The following is a 20,123-nucleotide window of genomic DNA, read 5'->3' as shown; positions in this document are numbered from 1 at the left end:
TCAGATTAAAAAAGTCAGAAATCAGACCAAAATCTGAAAAATCTCTTGCGTGATGCAAGAGACGAGTTCCGCTCAGAAATGTACAAAAAAAATGTATTACTTAAAATCCAACTTTTGATGGTCCACCCCCATCTCCCTAAAAAAATTGTGCCTTCAAGTTATAAAAACAAGCAAATTTGATTCAAATAGTAATGGAAAAGTGGCCAGGAAATGCCTCAGATTGCACCACAGAGCATCTAGAATCCAACATTTTCCAAGGCCCGTGAGCAGGCCCCGAACCCTACACCGTATTGGCTTCACGCTCCGCGCTCGCATATAAAAAAATTCCAGTTTGGGATTTGAAGAACCCCCCAGTCTGGGATCAGGGAACAGGCTTGTGATGGTACTAAAACACTGATCTTATCGATCCGTGCCGTTGCATTCTTACAGCCGTGTTCAACTGCCAAAGGAGTCTTAAGTTTTGGGACCGCCATGTTTCAACCTCTTGCCAAAGTGACCAAACTTTGGTTGAATAGAAAAGGTCAATCAGCAGCCACAGGTCAAAAGCCGACAATCTCTGTACCAAAGTTGTAGAACATTCCAGATTTTCTTTCAGAAACCACTAGATAAACTCTAGTTTATTTTTACCCATTCGGAGCATCCCCATACTCGAACACACCTATATTGGCCCAGAAAACAAGTTCCAGTGAGATGCAAACAGCCTCTTTTTTTTCATTTTATTCCCCTGCCGGATTGGAGAAAGCACTATTTCAAGAATTTGACAAGAAAGCACATTAATATTTTAGCGTGTCAATGTTTTTATACTTATCAAAGACGTGGATTTTGTTTAGTGGATTATGTTTATAGTATTTCAATTATGTGTATACAGGGTGAGTAAAAAAAAACGAAATCCAAATGGCAGGACCAATTTTTGATTGAAGTGTTGCCTGTAGCACTTTCATAATCTAGGATAAGAAAACCCAATCAATGAGCTTCTTTTAGTACAAGTATTATTCAAATTACTCATGTACTTTTCAAGTTACGGAATTTTGAACACAAAGACCATTTTAAAGTTCTGTCCACGGATCAAAAAAAAGGTAAGTGTTCTTTCAGCAAATCGAAAACAATTCCCATGTATGGTTTCCTATGAGAATTGTTTTTGTTTTGCTGAAAGAACACTTCCAGTTTGTGTGATCCGTGGACAGAGCTTGAGAACGGTGGTTGTGTTCAAAATTCAGTAACTTGAAAAGTACATGAGTGATTTGAATGATCTTGTACTAAAAGAAAGCTCATTGATTGGGCTGCATATCCTAGATTTTGAAAGTGCTACAGTTTTTTTTAATCACCCTGTATCTCTTATTGAAAAAAATGATTGTAGCTTATAATTTAGCTTTGATCTGAATATCATGAAAACAAATTACATATCTTTTTTTTGAAAAGAATATTAATTACTGTTGATTATTTGTTAAACACTGACAAATAGTTGGCCTTCTGACAAAAAGTACCAAATATGCAACACAAAAAATTGTTTCTTCTAGCTGAATGGTTTATGGTATACAGTATAACAAGTAATGGAATACCATATAGCAAGAAGGGCCCAACTCCTCCAAATACGAGTAAGACCCAGCATTTTTGTTTACTTGAACAAATGGTTTCCTTTTGTGTAAAAGAGCCTAAATCAACACTCCAAATAGCATTTTTGCATGAAAAAAAATTACCAACTCCCAAAGACAAATCCAGAAATGGTGCCGGGTTTTCAATCATAGCTGAACAAGATATTCAGCTTAATCAAATAAGCACTTTGAGCCATAGTTTTTGCCGGCAGGTTGGCTAATGAAACAAGGGGATTATCAATATCAGGGAGTCAGGTTGGCGCAGTGGTTTCTTTCCTCGCCTTCCACTGCTGTGACCCAGGTTCAATTCCTGCCCTGGTTCACATGTGGATTGGCTTTTCAGTCCCCACCTGATTCCGTGGGTTTCCCCCAGAACATTCTTCTGGGGTTTTCCTCCCACCTCTTAAACTGTAATTTCTTGTCAATGTTTTCTCTCCACAGGCTTCCTTAGGCTTGCGAGCTACAGTGCCTAGGGCGCTTTTGAGGAATCCTTGGTTTCAGTACCAGAAAATAATAATAATAACCCCCTTTAGTCAACCTTCTACATCCCTCCGACTCCTTGCACTTAAGAATTTCATCGACACTTGACCAAATTTTGGAGCATCGATGAGATCGTTCTTCCTTTCAGATAGTTAATAAACATGTACATGTATTGTTAAAGAGAAAAAAATGTTCAATGCAAAATATATACGTGTATAAGATGGAATTTTTGCGCCAGGGTGATATAAATCAAATTAGGTTATGCCCTTCACCGACGTTTTAAGACATCTGCACTAGAAAGCAGGAGGTCGTGGGTTCGAGTCCCACCCGAGTGATTGATTTATTTTTATTTTTTTTCCAACTTTCACTCGGGAGGTAACACACTGAGTATACAGTGTTTAAAACGTCGGTGAAGGGCATAACCTAATTTGATGCAAAATATACATAATAACCAGAGCTACCTCTTCTCTGTCGCTTGTTTCAGAACCGACTCATGGCAGGTGGCCAAGATGATCAAGAACTACATGCAGCAGCACAACATCCCCCAGCGTGAGGTGGTGGACGCGACGGGACTGAACCAGAGCCACCTGTCCCAGCATCTCAACAAAGGCACGCCCATGAAGGGGATCAAGAGAGCTATGCTGTACGGCTGGTATGAGAAGAAACAACAAGAGATCATGCAACGTGAGTACAATTTTTAAAAACTCTTAACATATGTTGTTGTTAGATTAGGCCAAAAAAAAAAGTCTCCGGTTTCTGGTATGCGCGCCCGTCGCCGTAGCCATGCGCGTCGGCAAAATGAAATTATTTTTTTTTCAATGAAAGATGATGTCTCAAAACCGCCAAACTCACTGGTTTGACTGGAATCCTGCTGCTGCACTTGTAACGTGTTTTTAGATGGGGTTATGATCGAGAATAAGCTTTATGTGGCCTCTCTGGTCTCCCATAATATTTGCACTAAGTTTAGTCGGGCACCATTTGCAGTCATCAGCCGACATTTGAAGCAAAAAAAACAGGGGGAAAAAAAAAAAAAGCCACGTCGCCGCACCACTTTTTGGGCAAGCTCCATACCAGAAACCGGAGACTTTTTTTTGTGGCCTTAATACCCATTTTTGACTGGCCTTCAAGAGTCGCACTTAAAGGTAATATACAACATTTGCAAACATCAAAAACAAAACTACCAAATTATTACGAAATACCTTGCTTGACTGTAAGTGAATAACAGTTCAAGCATCCTGTGAATCGTGGCACCTAGTGTGCTGTCATTTTCAAGAATTGTGGAATATTTGTATCAATTTCCAATGATGGTCGGCTGACCAAAACTAGAAGGAAATAAATTGTTTTTTTGTTGAAATATAACATCAAAATCCAAACTTTATTTGGAGAAAAAAAAAAAAATTATAAGATACTCACTAAAAAAACACACCACAAAAACACAAAAACTCCAAGCCACCATATATTTACCTGGGTAATGATCTCTCATTGACAGAATTCACAAACCCAGAGAAATCCATCTTGGCAGATGATCGAGGCGATACGAGGAACAAGAAGATGCGAAGGAATCGGTTCAAGTGGGGGCCGGCATCGCAGCGGATACTGTACGATGCCTACCAGCAGAACCGTAACCCTAGCAAGGAAGACAGGGAGAATCTGGTCGTTCAGTGCAATGCGTGAGTATACATAGTCACATTTTGTTGTAATTTGATGGGACTGAAAATTATATCTATTTAAAGGGAATGTACAGCATTGGCTTTTGCTATAATGGATAAAATGTTGTTACACTGACAAGTTTGAAGTTTTGTGTTTAAAAATGCTGGAAAAACCAAGAAAAACAAATATGTTCAAATAGTCTAGTTCCCTGACTCCACTAAAGATGAAATTGATCAATTTAATAGATGCCGGAAAATTGTAAAGTAAGTGTCACAGTCTAGTTGGCCTGCACCCGTTCATGAACATGTAACCAATAGCAAACAAAATTTGCACTGAAAAAATGGTACATTTGGAGCAGTATAGTTAAAAAATAGTTAGGTTTTTCCAATGGTGGTCGGCCGACCACCGTTGGAAATTTACACAAAATAGCACTTTTCTATAAAATGACTTCACACCAGGTGCCATAATTTTACAGGATGCTTTATACTGTCATTTACCAACATCCTAGTAAGGTATTTCGTAAACATTTGGTAGTTTTGTTTTTTTATGTTTACAAATGTTGTATATTCCCTTTAAAAAGATCATCTCTGAAAAAAACTTAACATCCAATGATTGCATACTTTCAAGCAGACACAGGTGAAAAAGTAGGAGAATAGTACCTGGGATCAAATTATAAAAACAAAACAGGACAAAAGTAGGATTTTGGAGGACAAAATCAGGCTTTCGATAGTACACTTTCAAAAGTAGTTTTCGTAGATACTCAAGTCTCATTTGGCATGTTCTGTTCTCACAACACTTGTGCTCCATCGTCAACTAAGCTCTTGGAAGGACAGTTGCAGTACTCCTGCGCCCAATCCCTTCATTGTGTGATTTTATATGTGGCAGTGTGTAACACTGTTATGAAAAAAAAATATTCAATGAGATTTCCTTTTTTTTTGAGTTGTGGGAAAAAAGTAGGGAAAGTAGGAGCAAGGTTAAAAACAACTAGGCAAAAGTAGGAAAAGTAGGAATACTTGAAAACCTGGATTGAGGTACTCACTGTAAGATTTGAACTGATAGGCAGGGTGACCATTTTAGCCGATTTTCAGCTAACTTTGACAGAATTTTGGTTAAACAAAGTGTTCGACAATAAATTTGACAGAATGCATTTTTTTGGCAGATTTCTGGCAGAATTCTGCAAAAATGGATATTTGACAGAAAAACATAGTAAATAAAAAAAAATTGTACGTTTTCTTTAAAAAAGCTTCAATCTTTTCAAACAAACCCTTGCATAATGGGAAATGTTGGTTGGTCTAGGTGCTGAGGTTCACTGGGAACCAGGCTTTGTCACAACACAACCCCGTTTCGTCAGAAATTTATGCAATTTTATAACATCTTTATGTGACTGTAGATTGTTTATAATGTAATTTGAACCTTAATAAAGGCAATACTACAACATTTGCATGTGACTTTAAATGGTTATACTGTATTTCAAGTAAATCTGGGGAATTTGGCAGATTTTTGATGAATCTGACAGATTTTTGAATTGCATTTAGCAGAATTTGTGGCAGTCAGGTGGTAAGGGCACCTACACTTGTAAGTAGGAGCAGCTCCTACGTTTCCTACTTTTCTCACTTTTCTCTTGAAATTCCTACGTTTTCCTCATTTTTTGTCCCACAACTCTGAAAAATGAAATTTCATTGAAAATTTTCCCGAAGGTTTAGCAAAAGTGCCTAGGGAGTTAATGGGCCCATGCAATGTAATATTATTTAATGAAATCCTTGAAAACACACCTTTGTTTCCAATTTAACCCTATTTTCAATTTTCATTTTGCCATTTTCAAGGGTATTTTGGTGCCTTTTTGGTTTTTATGCTAATATGAAGTTTACATTTATGAGCAAATGTGCGATGTCATTTCAGGCAGAATCCGCAATGTTACAGCTGTTTCATCAGCACCGAAAGTTGCCAGAATTTTGGATATTTGCTGTTGTGAATTTTCTTTTCATTGGTGGTTCATTGTTGTATCAGTTGCCATTGAGCAGTAGCCAATGAGCAAACATTTCTCACAAGTGTTGTCAATGAGCAGATTTTGGTTCACAATTTATACAGAAAAACCCTAACACGAACAGTGTCTCCCTGAAATGACATCACAGCAACAATGCCCTCAGTTGTCTGGAAAGCACGGACAATTTTAAGTGTTTAAAGAAGTGTACTTTTCAATAAAATTGGCCCAAAAGGGTCAAATTGTTTTCATACATTTAAGAGGAGTAGAATTTTGCACAAATTAAGAAAAAAAATGCATCTCCATGTACTCTTTAACAGTGTGTTGAATCTTTGGTCTGATACGATACTTCAATTGTGGGCCTCTGTTGGATTTCAAAAACCGAAACCACAGCGAATAGGCCTATGTGTGCACAAAAATTGCTACAAGTTGAGTGCGAACGTGCATGCATTCCCACAACAAATTATCGGCCATCTTGGCTGATAATCTGTTTAAATATGCGTAGACTTTGACCTCTATTATTGGCGCATTTTCTCTACTTCAACGTGAAAGCTAAAAACACTTCAGATTTTGAGGTCAATTTTTGTTTTGGGGCTCAGTGCAAGGGTTCACTTGCAAACATGTGTTCTGAAACAAACACTATTTGTCTTTATATTTATCGATGGTTGAAATGTTAAACGGTTGCTTTTTTTAATTGCAATTTGGATATAAACAGGTGTGACTACTGTATTCTTTTAATTGTCAACATAAACAGCATTTTTGTTAATAATTAGCCAAAATATACAGTCACAATATGCATAATTGTATCCATTTCACAATCTGTTTTTCAATAATTTGTGTAGATCTGTTACATTCAAAAGAAAATTTGAAACAATGAAATAGGTAATTTTAAACACCCATTTTCACTGAAAATGATAATTCATAGTTTTGGCCAGTCGAGTCTAGAAAGAAAATTGGAGATTGTTGTCTGTAATCTTATAAAAATAAAGGCTCTTTATTCTGCTAAAATTTTTGCAGGTTTTCCCCTACACTCCCATATTTTATGTTAAAAGCAATGCACTGCACTGCAGAATTATGTTCAGTGCCTTTCAAGAGCTTTTTCAAAAAAAAAAAAAAAAATCTCTGACGGAATGTACACTAGATGGGTAATGCAAGAAAGTTAAAATCGAAGCCATTTCATGCTACACATTTCAGGTTTTATATAATGTTGCATTTCCCTTTCCCCCCGTTTCATCCCGAAAACTAGTTTCTTTTTCTAAATTCCTTTTTTTTCTAGCTTTACAAAAGTTATTCACTTTTGAATGACATCAACCAAAAAATCTGCCCATGTTTGGTTATCAAATTATTACTTTACTATTTCAAATTATTGGCTGCCAGACAATGATTCTGTTCTTACAGGGGTAGGCTGGTTGCTGCCACAAACAGCATCAATAATGTATGCACTGGGAGCCAGTCTGCTTGCGTAGCGAATCATTCATTCCCAAAACGAAAAAATTTAAAAAGAGGTTTTTGTGGTTGGAATAATAAAACATACAAGTTGAAAATTTATTAGAAAACAATTAAACTTGTTGCAGAGCACAGGGAATGCAAATTTAGGATGGCCACAAATTGCTGCAGAAATGTTAAAGGGAATATACAACATTTGCAAACATCGAAAAATATAACTACCAAGTTTTTATGAAATACCTTACTAGGATGTTGGGAAATGACAGTCTAAGCATGCTGTAAAATTATGGCACCTGGTGTCAAGTTGTTTTCAAGAAAATTGTATTTTTGTATACATTTCCAACGGTGGTCGGCCGACCACCGTTGGAAAAACCTAACTATTTTTCAACTACTGCTCCAAATTTACAATTTTTTTCAGTCCAAATTTTGTTTGCTATTGGTTACATGTTCATGAACTTGTGCAGGCCAGCTAGACTGGTTCCCTTACCTTACAATTTTCCGACATCTATAAATTGATTCATTTTATCTTTAGTGGAGTCAGGGAACCAGACTACTTAAACATTTTTGTTTTTCTTGGTTTTTCAAGCATTTTGAACACAAAACAAATGTCAGTTAAACAATATTTGATCTTTTATACTAACCCTTCAAATAGTTCATTTCTGAAAATTACAGCAAATGCCAATGATGTACATTCCCTTTAAGGTTCAGGGAAAGATGTGCAAAGCTTTGTACAACACCAAAAAGATGTGGACAAAACATAACCAAAAGGTGTATTTGCTCTGTACAGGTAGACCTCAAAGAACTCAAAAACTCATCTTTCGTTTCTTGGAGTACACCACTGTGTAGTGCTTGACTTACACGGCACCATTGTTCGGTATTTAATTACCGATACTAAAAAACACACATATAATAGCAAGGGGTTGTGGCTGGTTTTTAGTGCAGTGCAAAGACTAGCCATTAATCTATTTGTAAACCTCATGAAAGAAGTTTGCCCAGCGGATTAACAGGCCAATAACAAGGGATTCAGGAAGAGGGAAGGTTTACATTTTGGCAAATGTTGGTCCACTCCTTTAGCACAATGCCCTGATCATAACAACCAGCTAGACCACAGTGTAAACTCGTCTGGGGGATATCAGTTGTTGTGGTTTGTATACTTTGGACATGGCACATGGCGGCACAATAAAACCACAAACAAAAATGGAGGATGGTTAGAAATTGAAGTCGTTGAACTGAACTTGGACAAATTGGGAGTTGGCACACACGAATTGACCTTCAAATTTCTGACTTTTGGTCTCCTGACCAACTACTTTTTATTCAAAGATATTCTTTCAGTATACTTCTTGATTATTTGATGTAAATTTTATCGCTGGCATTTTTTTGTGAGAGGGGGAGTGGTTTAAGGAAAGTCAGGAAATTTCAGGAAATTTCCTAAAATGTTTAGGAACTTAAGAATTGTGCAGTGTTTTACTAGACTGATATTGTAACTGCTTATTGACTTTTTCTTATTTATTTACTTTTGGGGGGGGGGAAGAAAAGATGGCTATAGAATTAAATGGTGTCCTTTTTATACAATCTGAAATTTTGATTGTGTACTCTTCAACCTTTTCATCAGATAACTCATTGATATTTTGAAGTAAAACGTTGAAAACTTGCGGCTGGAATAGTCATCCCAAATTCTTGATTCTTTTACACAATTTTAATTTGCAGTATGGGTTGACAACTGAGAAAGAACCATGGTTGGTCAATATTTTCAAAACAACTGAGGAAAATAGACTAGTAGGGGACTCGAACTTCTACTGTCACTGATCACTACTGCTTCAGCTACATGTATGCTCTATCATTGAGTAGTGTACATGTAGGTGGATGCGTACTGTTACAGCGATCCACTGGTTTTGGGTTCAACCTCCATTGTTTCCCTTGTTCACTCCATATGCGGTTTGATTGCTAATTCTCTGATTTTGGTGTTTTTTGCTCGGAAGCTTAAAAATTTACCAAAATCCATCTCCGGCAAACAAGTAACAAAACAACAAATTGGGACATACCAAGCCTAGATGTAGGTGGAGTCATCAGTAGCTGACTCAAGGGAGTCAGGTTGGCACGGTGGTTTGTTCCACACCTTCCACCTCTATGGCTTGGGTTCGAATCAAGCCCCGGTCCACATGAAAATTGAGTTTTTAGTCACTACCTGATTCCATGGGTTTCCCCAAAATATTCTTCTGGGGTTTTCCTCCCACCTGTAAAACTGTAATTTCTTCATTGTCTTCACTTCACAGGTTTCTTCAGGCTTGCAAGCTACAGTGCCTTGGATGCTTTTGAGGAACCCTTGGCTTCATACCAGAAATAAATAATAATAATAGTACCAAATCCTTCAAGTAGGTGTTGGATTCAGAGAAATTAATGAGAGTTGACTTATTATTCCACTTCCCTCATGGTTTATTTCAGTGACCACTAACGCTTCAAACGATGGCCCTTCAGTTTCAGTACAAAAACATCTTGTCTTTGTTTTTTTTACAGAGCGGAGTGTATGCAAAGAGGCGTCTCACCCTCCCAGGTCAGTGGGCTGGGAACAAACTTGGTAACAGAAGTCAGGGTTTACAACTGGTTTGCCAACCGGCGGAAAGAGGAGGCATTCAAGAACAAACTAGCACTGGATGCACAGGGAATCCAATACACAATACCAGGTAAGGATGGTTAATGATGGTTAATGATGGTTAACTTGTCCAAGCAGTTTTAACCGGGTTAGTGAATCGGTTTGCGGCCCTTTATTGATCAGCTGGAGGAGCTAACTAACTAGTGAATCTATTTACAACAAGTTTGTGATTTCAAAAGGAGATTTCTTTTGCAATCTACAAAGACAATTCACAACACGGAGCGTCAGGAAAAAAAGCAACACCCTTAATAATCCAAGTAACAGTTCTTTACAAGTTGGTAAATCCACTGAAAATTAATTTTTGAGCTGCTGAAAAAAGTCATTCAAAAACAAACCGGATGCACAGAAATCCATTCCACAGTACAGGGTGTGGGTAAGTTAAATTGGTTGTTAATCCACATCGATATTTAATCAAAGTTGGTTAACAGGTTAGTTAAGCTGGTCAGTTAAAGGTATTTTTATAATATAGGATCATTTGCATTTATCCCAAAAGTAACCTACCGAGTTATTGTCAAAAACCTTACTTGGATTAAAGATTGTACAGGTACTAAACACCCTGTGAAATCATTCCGTCTGGCTTGCTGTCATTTGTAGGTGATTTCCAACGATCAGCCAAAATTGTGTTTCCTGGTAAGAAGGTTATTCATGGTTTTTCACTGTTTTCTCACAAAGTGTAATATCCACTGAGCTGAATCAGGATTGAAACATTCTTCTTTGGATTTGAGTGGGGTTATTGTTGGAAACAATGAAAAGCAAATTATGCCTTTAACTGGTTAATGAATTTACAAAAGTAATGACTATTTGAGAAGGAACTAGATCTACATGCACTGGAAATCCACAGCTCTGCCAGGCAAGGATTAATTGAACCGGTTCCTTAATCCAAGTTGGCATTTTTTGAAGTTAGTCAACCAGACTAATTCAATAAGCCATTGACCATTCGAGCGCACCGTTGTTACGTCGCCTTCATTGGCTACCAATTCAAGCACGCATAAATTTCAAACTTCTTGTCATTGTATACAAATGTATCAACTCTATGGCACCTTCATATCTCTAAGAACTCATCTCCTTCAACACATATGTCTATGCCACCTGCTCATCATTTGACAAAACACGTCTCCATAACCCCGAAACTAAGTCGCGTACTGGAGATCATGCCTTTCAAGCCACTGCTCCACGGCTGTGGAATTCCCTTCCCCGTAACATCCGGGAAGCCAACACACTTCAGCTCTTCAAAAATAGACTCAAAACCATTTATTTGTTTAATCATGCCATATGTTACTTTGCTTGTATAGGTTTTTTGCTTGTAATGCATTTTTTGTTTGTATCCTTAATTATTTTGTCAGCTTTTGTAAAGTGCTCCGATCTTTGTGGGGCGCTATAAAAATACCTATATGTATGTATGTATGTATTTGCGAGTGACCTATACCCTTTGGGACATAAATTTGAAAAACATCTGGTACACTGACTTGCTCAGAATGCTTGGCACATTTTAACTTTGAATTCTCCTGACCAAAGACACTGTTGCTAATCACATGATTCGGGGCAAGCTCTTGCATAGTTACGTAAGACAGGCTCAGCACCAATACATTGTTCACAATGGGTGAGAATGGCACAAAGACACCAGACCATGCCAGAGCTGGGGGTTGCTAGCATAAGGCGTGCCCCGAATCACGTGATATAGTAACAGTCTCTTTGGTTGGGAGAATGCAAAGTTAAAACATACAAAGCATTGGATTAAGTCAGTGTTCAAGATTTTATTCAAATTGAACTCGCAAATGGCTTATTGGCAAAGTTCACAATTTCAACCAATCTAAAGGTACCATGGATGACGGTAGCAGTCCCGACATCGTCATGGCAAACACAAGCGCAGGGTCCGGCACGCCCTCGGTCATCCAGCACAACGGCCAGCCGGGGATCATGGGAGGCTGCCCAATCACGTCCATGACGGCGCTGGAATCCACCCAATTACAGCACGCCATTTACAGCATGGCACAGCAGCAGGGTGGGATGAAAACGAGCCCTGCGACCCATCCCTCGCACATGGTTAGTTTCAGAATATTTGGATAACACACATTTTTTTATTTGAAAGTGGGTATGGCGGTAAATTCAGCATGGAGGTAAATTCAGCATGGAGGTAAATTCGGCATGGATGTAAATTCAGCATGGAGGTAAATTCGGCATGGAGGCAAATTCAGCATGGAGGCAACTTTAGCACAGTTGTAAATTATCTGAATATGTATAGACATCAGATGTTCTCTCAAGTCAATCACAATTCAACCAGTCTAAAAGCAAGTGACATGCCGTACAAATTAAATGGTGATAAAGACATTTCTTTGTCACTGCACTTGTGATTGACTTGTGATCGACTTGACTAAAATGCTGATATTTAAAGATATTTTGGGAAAAATTTAATGGAGTTATCAAGCAGGCGAATTAACTGAATACAAACAAGTTTTGCTCAGCGAAAATAAGACGTCCTTAAAAAAAAATAATATGATGCGGGAGACAGGACTTTAGTAATGGTTCGAAGAAAATGGTCCATTAACCCGTAACTCCTGAAGCAAACTTAGCACGACTTACTTTGCCCAAAACCTCCAAAATCCCCAGTGGATTTGAAAGACGTCTAGAAAGTTTAGAGAGTTAAATAGTCTGCTTGTCTAAGTTTGAAAACTCAAAAATCAAACTAACCTGCTTCGAATAAATGAACGTTTCCTTTCCTCATCTTTGCCTCCAGGTAACCATGCCGACGTCCACCAAACTGCCTCCAGTCAGCTCGTTGTCAGCGGTGACCAATTACAACCAGGCAGCGTCGCGGCTGAGCCTACAGGGCATGGTGTGCACAATGCAGCAGGGTCACTCACAGCAGCAACAGCAGCAACAGCAGCAACAGCAGTCGCAGCAAGTGCACTCGCACAGCAGGCAACCATCACAGATGGTGCAGATGCTGCAAGGAACACAGGGACAAAACACTGGTCAGTTAAATTTCAAAATTAGGTGTTTTTTTCCTGAGCCAGAAAAGTCAAAAGCCCGCTAGATATTCAAAGCTTAATACTTTTGAGTTAAAGGTAGAGCGGACCGTTTGCAGCTATCCAAAAAAGACCGACCAAAATTTTGCTAAAAGGCTTACTGGGTTTAAAGATGGTAATGACACTAAACTCCCTGTGAAATTATTCCTTCTGGCATGCTGTCATTTTGGGTTAATTTAAAGTTAAATTTCACTCACTTTTTTTCTATCCAGCTGCCGTGATACAATCCCACAGTCCGGCGGTCAGCGTCCATCGCCTGACCACCCTCAACTCCACCACCCAGCCTGACCACCACCCACCCCACTACACGGTGGCCTCGCGGCAGGTTGCGCAGCAACGAAGATCTCAACAGCAGCAGCAACAACAACAACAACAGCAACAGCAACAGGGGCAAACACAACAGCAGCAGCAACACCAGCAGCAACATCAGCAGCAGCAGCAGCAACAGATGGCACAGATACAGCAGAATCTGCAGAGTCTGATCGAGCCAAGCTTCCTGCAACAGCTCAGCCAAGGTGGGTGGTCGCATTATTCCAGCAAGCTGAAAAATGGGGGAAAATTCAAAGAATCTTGGACCTTATGTATTATTATAAGAAGCAAATTTTATTGGGCTGAGCACAAAGTTCTGTTGAGCATAGAAAACATTTGCTGAGAAAAGACAGGTTTAATACTATGACAAAGTATGTGAATTTAAGCAGATGCTAAGAATCCTACAAAATTGTAACTGATTATCTTTTTTTAAGGAAAAAACAAGACAAAAATATGTCGATTACAATATTTTGAAATGATTTAATCATCCTTAAACCTTTGGTCACTGTAGCGCCCGAAAGCACCCTACCCATTACTCACTGCAGTGTCCAGAACGCCTGATCACTCTGTAGATTTATTGATTAAACACAATGTAATACAATGTAGTACAGGCGCTTATCAGTTAATGTCACTGTCTACATGATAACAGACATTTTGTAGGTATACAACAAGAAGTCAGGACACTGAACAGTTTTTGGTCAAATTGTCAGAACTTAATGTCGAAAAAAAAAGCAGCGCTTATACAAACGAGGTGACATTTTGGCTACAGTTCCAGCAGAAGCCATTCAGAGTATTGACTGACATGTTCGGGGCGTTTCCCAGATACCACCACAACCTCAGCAACACTTGAAAATCATTTTTTTTGTTAGTCTCGGGTCAAAGTGTTATTGATGTACTTATCTACATATTGCAGTAGGTTAGTTCAGTATGATGCAATCACATTCCCAGAGGCGTCTTGTTATAAGACTACCTTTTACGACATAAATACTTCCAATAATAAGCGTCTCAGCAAAGCCACCAATCTTAACCTGATTCGTCCATTAGTGCTACATTCTTTTTAATCCAATTTGCAGTAATGAACCAACCAAAGGAGACCAAATTGAACCTGCCCCAGTATAACAAGCACCATTCACATCTTGACTTTATTAAAGACTAACATGGTATCAACCAATGAAACACTTCACCTGATTGGTCAACCAGTAGTTTGACTGACAGTTTTTGTCCATCATTATCTTTCAGCAATGAACCATCCGAAAGAGACTCAATTAAACCTGCCCCAGTATCTTCTTGAGCACCAATCACATCTTGACTTAAGACTAACATGGTATCAACCAATGTAACACTTAACCTGATTGGTCAATCAGTGTTTTGATGGACAGGCTGTTTCACCATTGTCTTTCAGTAATGAACCAACCCAAGGAGATTCAATTAAACTTGCCAGGGCAACATCATCAACACCAATCGCCCCACATCCATCAGGAAGTCACCATCCCGGTCAACGTATCGGGCGGCGTCACCATGACGACGCTGGCCACGCTCAGCCCAATCAAGATCTCGGACATGGCCGAGCTTCCCATGAGCATCCAAACCAAGCAGAGGGAAGGCAACATCACGATCGTGTCGGCACCAGCTGGCACCACGCCGGACGAGATGGAGGATTCTAAGGCGGGCGTGATACTGCAGAGGGCCGTTAGCGGAAGGTACGTCCGTCTCTGACGCTCATTACATCTGACAAATCACCAATATTCTCCCTCTGGAATCATACCTGCATAACATCTCAAGCTATTACATCAGGGGATCTTACACTCTCTGTGTTGTCCGAACTTATGTTTTTAATATCTAAAAATATATGGTGTATACAACTCTGATACATATGTGGCATTCCCCCATCATTCCACTGGATCTATATCGACCAATATTGATGCACTATTACAGTAGGGAATGTTACACCCTCTGTGCTGTTGAATAATGATGAATTCACAAACAAAATCATCCCCTCTGAATATGTACCAGCCAAAATCAATGCGCTTTTACATCAAGGGATGTTATACCCTCTGTTTTATCTCGCTCATGATTTATACTGGTCAGCCAAGTATGATCCGCTGTTACAGCAAGGGAGGTTACCCCCTTTGTGCTATCCACAATATGTTTTTAATATTTAAAAATAGTGTGGTGTGGATTTCAAGCGATTGTGTTTTTTTTCCCACAAATGTCGAAATGAAAGAGCTTAGCAAGGCCAATTTTCTTAAAATTGGTTGATAACTGCCACAAAGTAGTAGGAGTTTTGTGATTTTCGACTTCCTTGCAGTTGGCTTTAGTTTTTAGTGTGAACAAAGTTGTCAAACAAAATAGAAATATTTCTGGTTACGATATATTTTCATTATAATATGTCTGCGCTGGGTTTTAAAATGTTCAATCTCTTGAATCCAATTTCTACTTTTAATTCCCAAATTTCCGAATTCCTTTTTAAACTTTTAAATTTGGTAATCAGGACGACATATTTCTTGAGATTTTGTACAAACCGTCAGCATTATTTGAGCAATGATATTGTGATAAACCGTCCTGAGATGACAAGATATTTTTGACATGAAAACTACGAAATTTTTACTGATATGGATTGGAATTCTCAAAAGACCCTATATAGCATCAACAGTTTGACTTACAATTATTTTTTGGCTAGTTTAGATGAAATAAAAGGTAATGTTTTATGGTGCTAGCGTAATTTCAAATGTTTGAAAAACGGTTTTCTTTTATTGCTACTGAGGTGTACATATTCTAGCTGTAAATAGTTATACAGTGCATGAGAAGATAAACTACAAAGGTTTTATTGAACTGACTGTGACCTCTTTTGGCTTGTAAATTACTGCATACTGTAAAGATACATTTCACAAAACGATATTTGACTAAACAGTTTGGTTGTTGTTTTCCATTCCCCCCATACATTCAGTGGACTCCTTTCCAACATTTTCATGTTATACAAAAGCACTTGTTTCTGTGAATTATTTTGGGTCTTAAACATCTTTTTAAAATTGTGTTCATGAATCTTTGGTTTGAAGGGAGAATGTTGCTGTATTCAGGGTGACCCAAAACAAGTTGTGCAAGCAGACATCTTTAGTTTTCTCAACAGTATCCAACATCAGCATTTCATGTTGATGGAGTAATATTGTTTGTACTCGTGTGTGTAATCACAGTGAAAATCTGATGAAAATCCATTCATGCAAACCAAAGATTATAAATGGCAATGTGTTTTTCACCCGTTCCAATGTGATTTATACACTGTTAATGAAAAGACCAATTGCAGAGTGCCGGTTGAGCGATTTCCAATGCAATGTGTACTTCCCATTGGAATGGTTGAAAAACACATATCCTTTTATAATCTGTTACTGCTCTGGTTTGCATGAATGGGTTTTCCATGACATTTTTACTGACTATACACAAGAGTATAATGAATATGCTCCATCAAAATGACATACTCATGTGAGGTACTTTTTGAGAAATATAACGATATCTGCTGGCACAACTTTTTTGGGGTCACCCTGTAAAAACATGGACGTGGGGAAAATTGTAGCTGTCAAGAAACTACTGAAGGTGCCACAATACCTATATTTAATTGTAAATAAATTTCAGGTTTGTTTTGCGGGAATTAAATAGTTAAGAATAAACTGTTGTCGAAAGGCTGGTTCATAATTCACGCAAAAGCGAATAATACAAAGCTGGTTTGATGTCACTAAACATTTGCAGCGAAATTCGCTAGAGCTGAAATGATGTCAAAGCTTGCCATGACGTCACACGTTCGTGTTTGCGTATGAACATGCCTTAAAGACCAATTTACACATGCTGTTGCGCATTTTTATAAATACACACAAATGAATGAGAGATAAGATGTGTGACTTTGTCGCAAAAATGTAAACGCACTCACTGACGTGGTATCCATGTAAACAGACTGTGGTACATGTAGCTATTAATTGCAATGCTGCTAATTTTATTCATTTTTTTTCTGTAATCGTACAACAGTTTACATCGGAATTGTTTTTAGTAGTTTTCTTGGTTGTGCGGGAATCTTTCTTTTTACATAACAAGGTTTGAAAACAGCTTTTAAAAAACCTGAATACATTGTACATGTATTTGTGGAATCCTTGATGTAGGTGTACAACATATGGTGCAGCCTACATAGACATGTACTGGTATTCAGATAAAAGACAAACACCAGTTTAAAGCTATAGTCCATCATTTGCAGCCATCCGAAAAAGTAACTGGCGTATTATTGTTGAAAAACATACTTGGTTGAAAGATAGTAAGTGGACTAAACTCCCTGTGAAATTAATCTTTCTGGGAAGCTATCATTCTGAAGTAATCAACGAAAGAAGGCCTTTCCATCGCGTAGGAAAATTTCAATTAATAGTTCGTTTTGTTATTCGGCGCAGCGCGCGCAAGCATTGGCACGACGCACAGGCGCGCGCGGTTGCTATAATTCGTCGGATCAGTGCGCGACATCGCGTATAGCTGCAATTCAAAAACAATTCAAAACATGATTCAGCAACTTTTTATTTGAAATCGAGATCCTAGAATGCTGTTTTTCTCGGAATATACAGCTGAAGCTGAGCTGAAACTTCATCAGGTTAGTTGTTCAGCATCCTTCATTAGATTTTGAACACTTTTGTTGCTTCAAACGAACAAAATGCACAAATTACAAATGATGGACTATATCTTTAAAAAGAAGTGTTCAGGGGATGTCAAGTCCTGAAGAGAATACAGGATCCAAAATTACAGAAGTTTTCTCAAAGGCCAATTGATGCAATTAAAAGATGATTACTGAAAAATTAAATTTGGTACAACGGGTGTTTTACCATACCATCTGAGATTTGTTTCCCCAGAAATATGAATCTTGGTTGTAATATGCAAAACTTTACAATAATTATAACTCACAAGATGCTAACTACACAATACATGCCAAACTTTTTACAGTTTTTAACTGCCCTTGGAGAAAATTAATCATTGAGTGAGCTCAATTTTTCGGCAGATTTTAAATATTAAATCCTCCGAATTTATCCTAAGATATTTTTTTTGAGTTCCAAGAAAATTGAACACTTTATTTTTGGACCCTGTATTCTTCACACTGTTTGTATAGCGTATAGATGTTTAAAGTGTTGATCTCTTGCCTGTAAATATATGTTTCAATGTGTTGTGTTGTTGTTGGGTTCTGTTGTTGTAAGCTGTGTTTTCTGTGCCTAACGAGGTACCATGTCATGTAAAAAAGTCTTTTGCTAAAAAAAAACTTTGTTTCAGGTTTCAGAAGCTGGGATTGTACATGGTTATTTTCATCAAATACTATTATTTTTTTGGCCTTGTGAAATAAGCTTTTTTCCTGCCTTCAGCCGGTGATATTGCTTAGGTATAGCTCGTCCGTTTGTCCATGTTCAGTGATTATCCATTCCAAATACTTAGACGAAAACTTAATCTGGATTGCTTAATTTTTCGTCGTTTAAATGCAGACAGTGCTTTCCACTTTTGCTTAATCTGCTGTCAAAAAGAGTTGAAGGGCGTATCTTAGAGTGAAAATAGAAAAATACCAAGAGTTATATTTGGATGTAGGCGATACATTCTAGAACTTATCTATTTTTTTCTTTTATGTTACGGCATCACTGCAAGTGCAGCAAAGTTCAAGTAAAATGACTCAGCACCCGAATTCCGCCTTTAGAAATCACACAAACCCACCACCGCCGCACAGGACCTGTATCAGGGCAACGGACACGCTATCTCCGGCGTAACAGATAAGGAAACACAATGCGAAGTGAGATGCTTGCACGTGCAAACCCCGCCTTTTTTTTTCATGAACAATTTAAAAGGGGTCGATTAGAACGTTTCAGTTCACCGCCCTGTTGGTTAGCGATACTTTTTTTTCTGTCTCTTTTGGGTTTTCTTTGTTTTTTTTTATAGTATGGATTGTTATAGCGTGTTCGGTGCACGTAACCTTTCGAAAGCACTTTGGATAGCACGGTTACCGGTTGCCTGGTAACCCGTATTTAGGTCACACAGTACAGTGACTGCTGCGTGTCACAACGACGGGCCTGCCACTCACCGTACAGCACTTTGACCATGTTCAAACACAGATAAAATTGCCTTTGAGATGCGAGTTCTGGCCATCAACTACAAAAAAAAAATTGTTTTGTTTTTCTAATACATACACAGTCAGAGTTATAATAATTGAGACCTGGAGATTTTTTGTCTCCAACCAAGTTTTTTGAATCTCAACTACACCCCTATAATCAGTTGGCCCAATTCGTTCATTGTAAGCCTTCATTTCTAAGATAAATTTCCAATTTTAAATTTGTATCCTTTTAAAAACAATTTCAAAGCTCAAAGCAAAAATAAAAAACTACGTCAAAGAGTGTATTACTAGTCTGACCTGTGTAACAAAACTATAATTTAATAGTCATGGATTAAAAAATCAAAATTGCAGTAATGATCAAAGTTCACTTATGCCAAAAAAAGTGCAAAATGTCATTGTATGCCTCACATTTTGACGAAACATGAACTTGAAACTTTGAACTTTTTCCCCTAAAGGAAGACAATCTTTTCTTGGTTGGTTTCAGCAGAAATTGTACATTATATTGATAGTGACCATCAACATACACATGTACAAAACCTACATGTCTATTTTTATAAACCTGGCCTAAACTGCATCTCCTGAGGTATCCATGGCAACATGCTTACGTTTCTTGAACAGGTGATGTAATAAAGAGGGAAAACCTATGGGCTGGGCAGGGGGGGGGGGGGGGGGGTTGTAGGTAACTCAAAGAAGGTTCGAGAAAGGATGGTAAGTGTAATGTGATGACCTTGAATGTGATGACCTCGATCGCGTGCATATTCGGAATGTTCCTTGAGTCCAGGGTCCAATCACGGGCCCTCCATGTGTATGGCATGCAGGGCACCGGTGGTAACCGTGACTCAGGCAATTCCCATCCAGTGATGAATCATGGCTTAAAAAT

The 20,123-nt window shown here is 38.3% G+C and overlaps 1 protein-coding gene and 1 long non-coding RNA gene across 2 annotated transcripts in view; one reads left to right on the top strand and one right to left on the bottom strand.

Annotated features, from left to right (window-relative positions):
- LOC119730701 (hepatocyte nuclear factor 1-alpha-like) overlaps window positions 1-16,070 on the top strand; it is a 28,769-nt gene extending 12,699 nt beyond the window's left edge. The window contains exons 2-8 of the mRNA XM_038203703.1: window positions 2,557-2,756; window positions 3,562-3,742; window positions 9,664-9,830; window positions 11,616-11,842; window positions 12,534-12,771; window positions 13,038-13,340; window positions 14,537-16,070. Coding sequence (XP_038059631.1) covers window positions 2,557-2,756; window positions 3,562-3,742; window positions 9,664-9,830; window positions 11,616-11,842; window positions 12,534-12,771; window positions 13,038-13,340; window positions 14,537-14,850 — 1,630 coding nt within the window. The 3' untranslated portion in view covers window positions 14,851-16,070. The remainder of the gene's footprint in view (window positions 1-2,556; window positions 2,757-3,561; window positions 3,743-9,663; window positions 9,831-11,615; window positions 11,843-12,533; window positions 12,772-13,037; window positions 13,341-14,536) is intronic.
- Window positions 2,642-12,568, bottom strand: LOC119730702. The gene is made up of 3 exons (XR_005271389.1): window positions 12,488-12,568; window positions 3,537-3,699; window positions 2,642-2,721 (listed from the first exon to the last, which is right to left on the bottom strand). It is a non-coding gene; the product is annotated as an uncharacterized LOC119730702 (long non-coding RNA).
- Window positions 16,071-20,123: the final 4,053 nt, after the last annotated feature.

Source organism: Patiria miniata, unplaced genomic scaffold (assembly GCF_015706575.1).
Source record: "Patiria miniata isolate m_02_andy unplaced genomic scaffold, ASM1570657v1 HiC_scaffold_22, whole genome shotgun sequence".
NCBI classification, from domain to species: Eukaryota; Metazoa; Echinodermata; class Asteroidea; order Valvatida; family Asterinidae; genus Patiria; species Patiria miniata.
The sequence above is the reverse complement of the archived record's forward strand: the minus strand, read 5'-3'. Positions and strand labels throughout refer to the sequence as shown.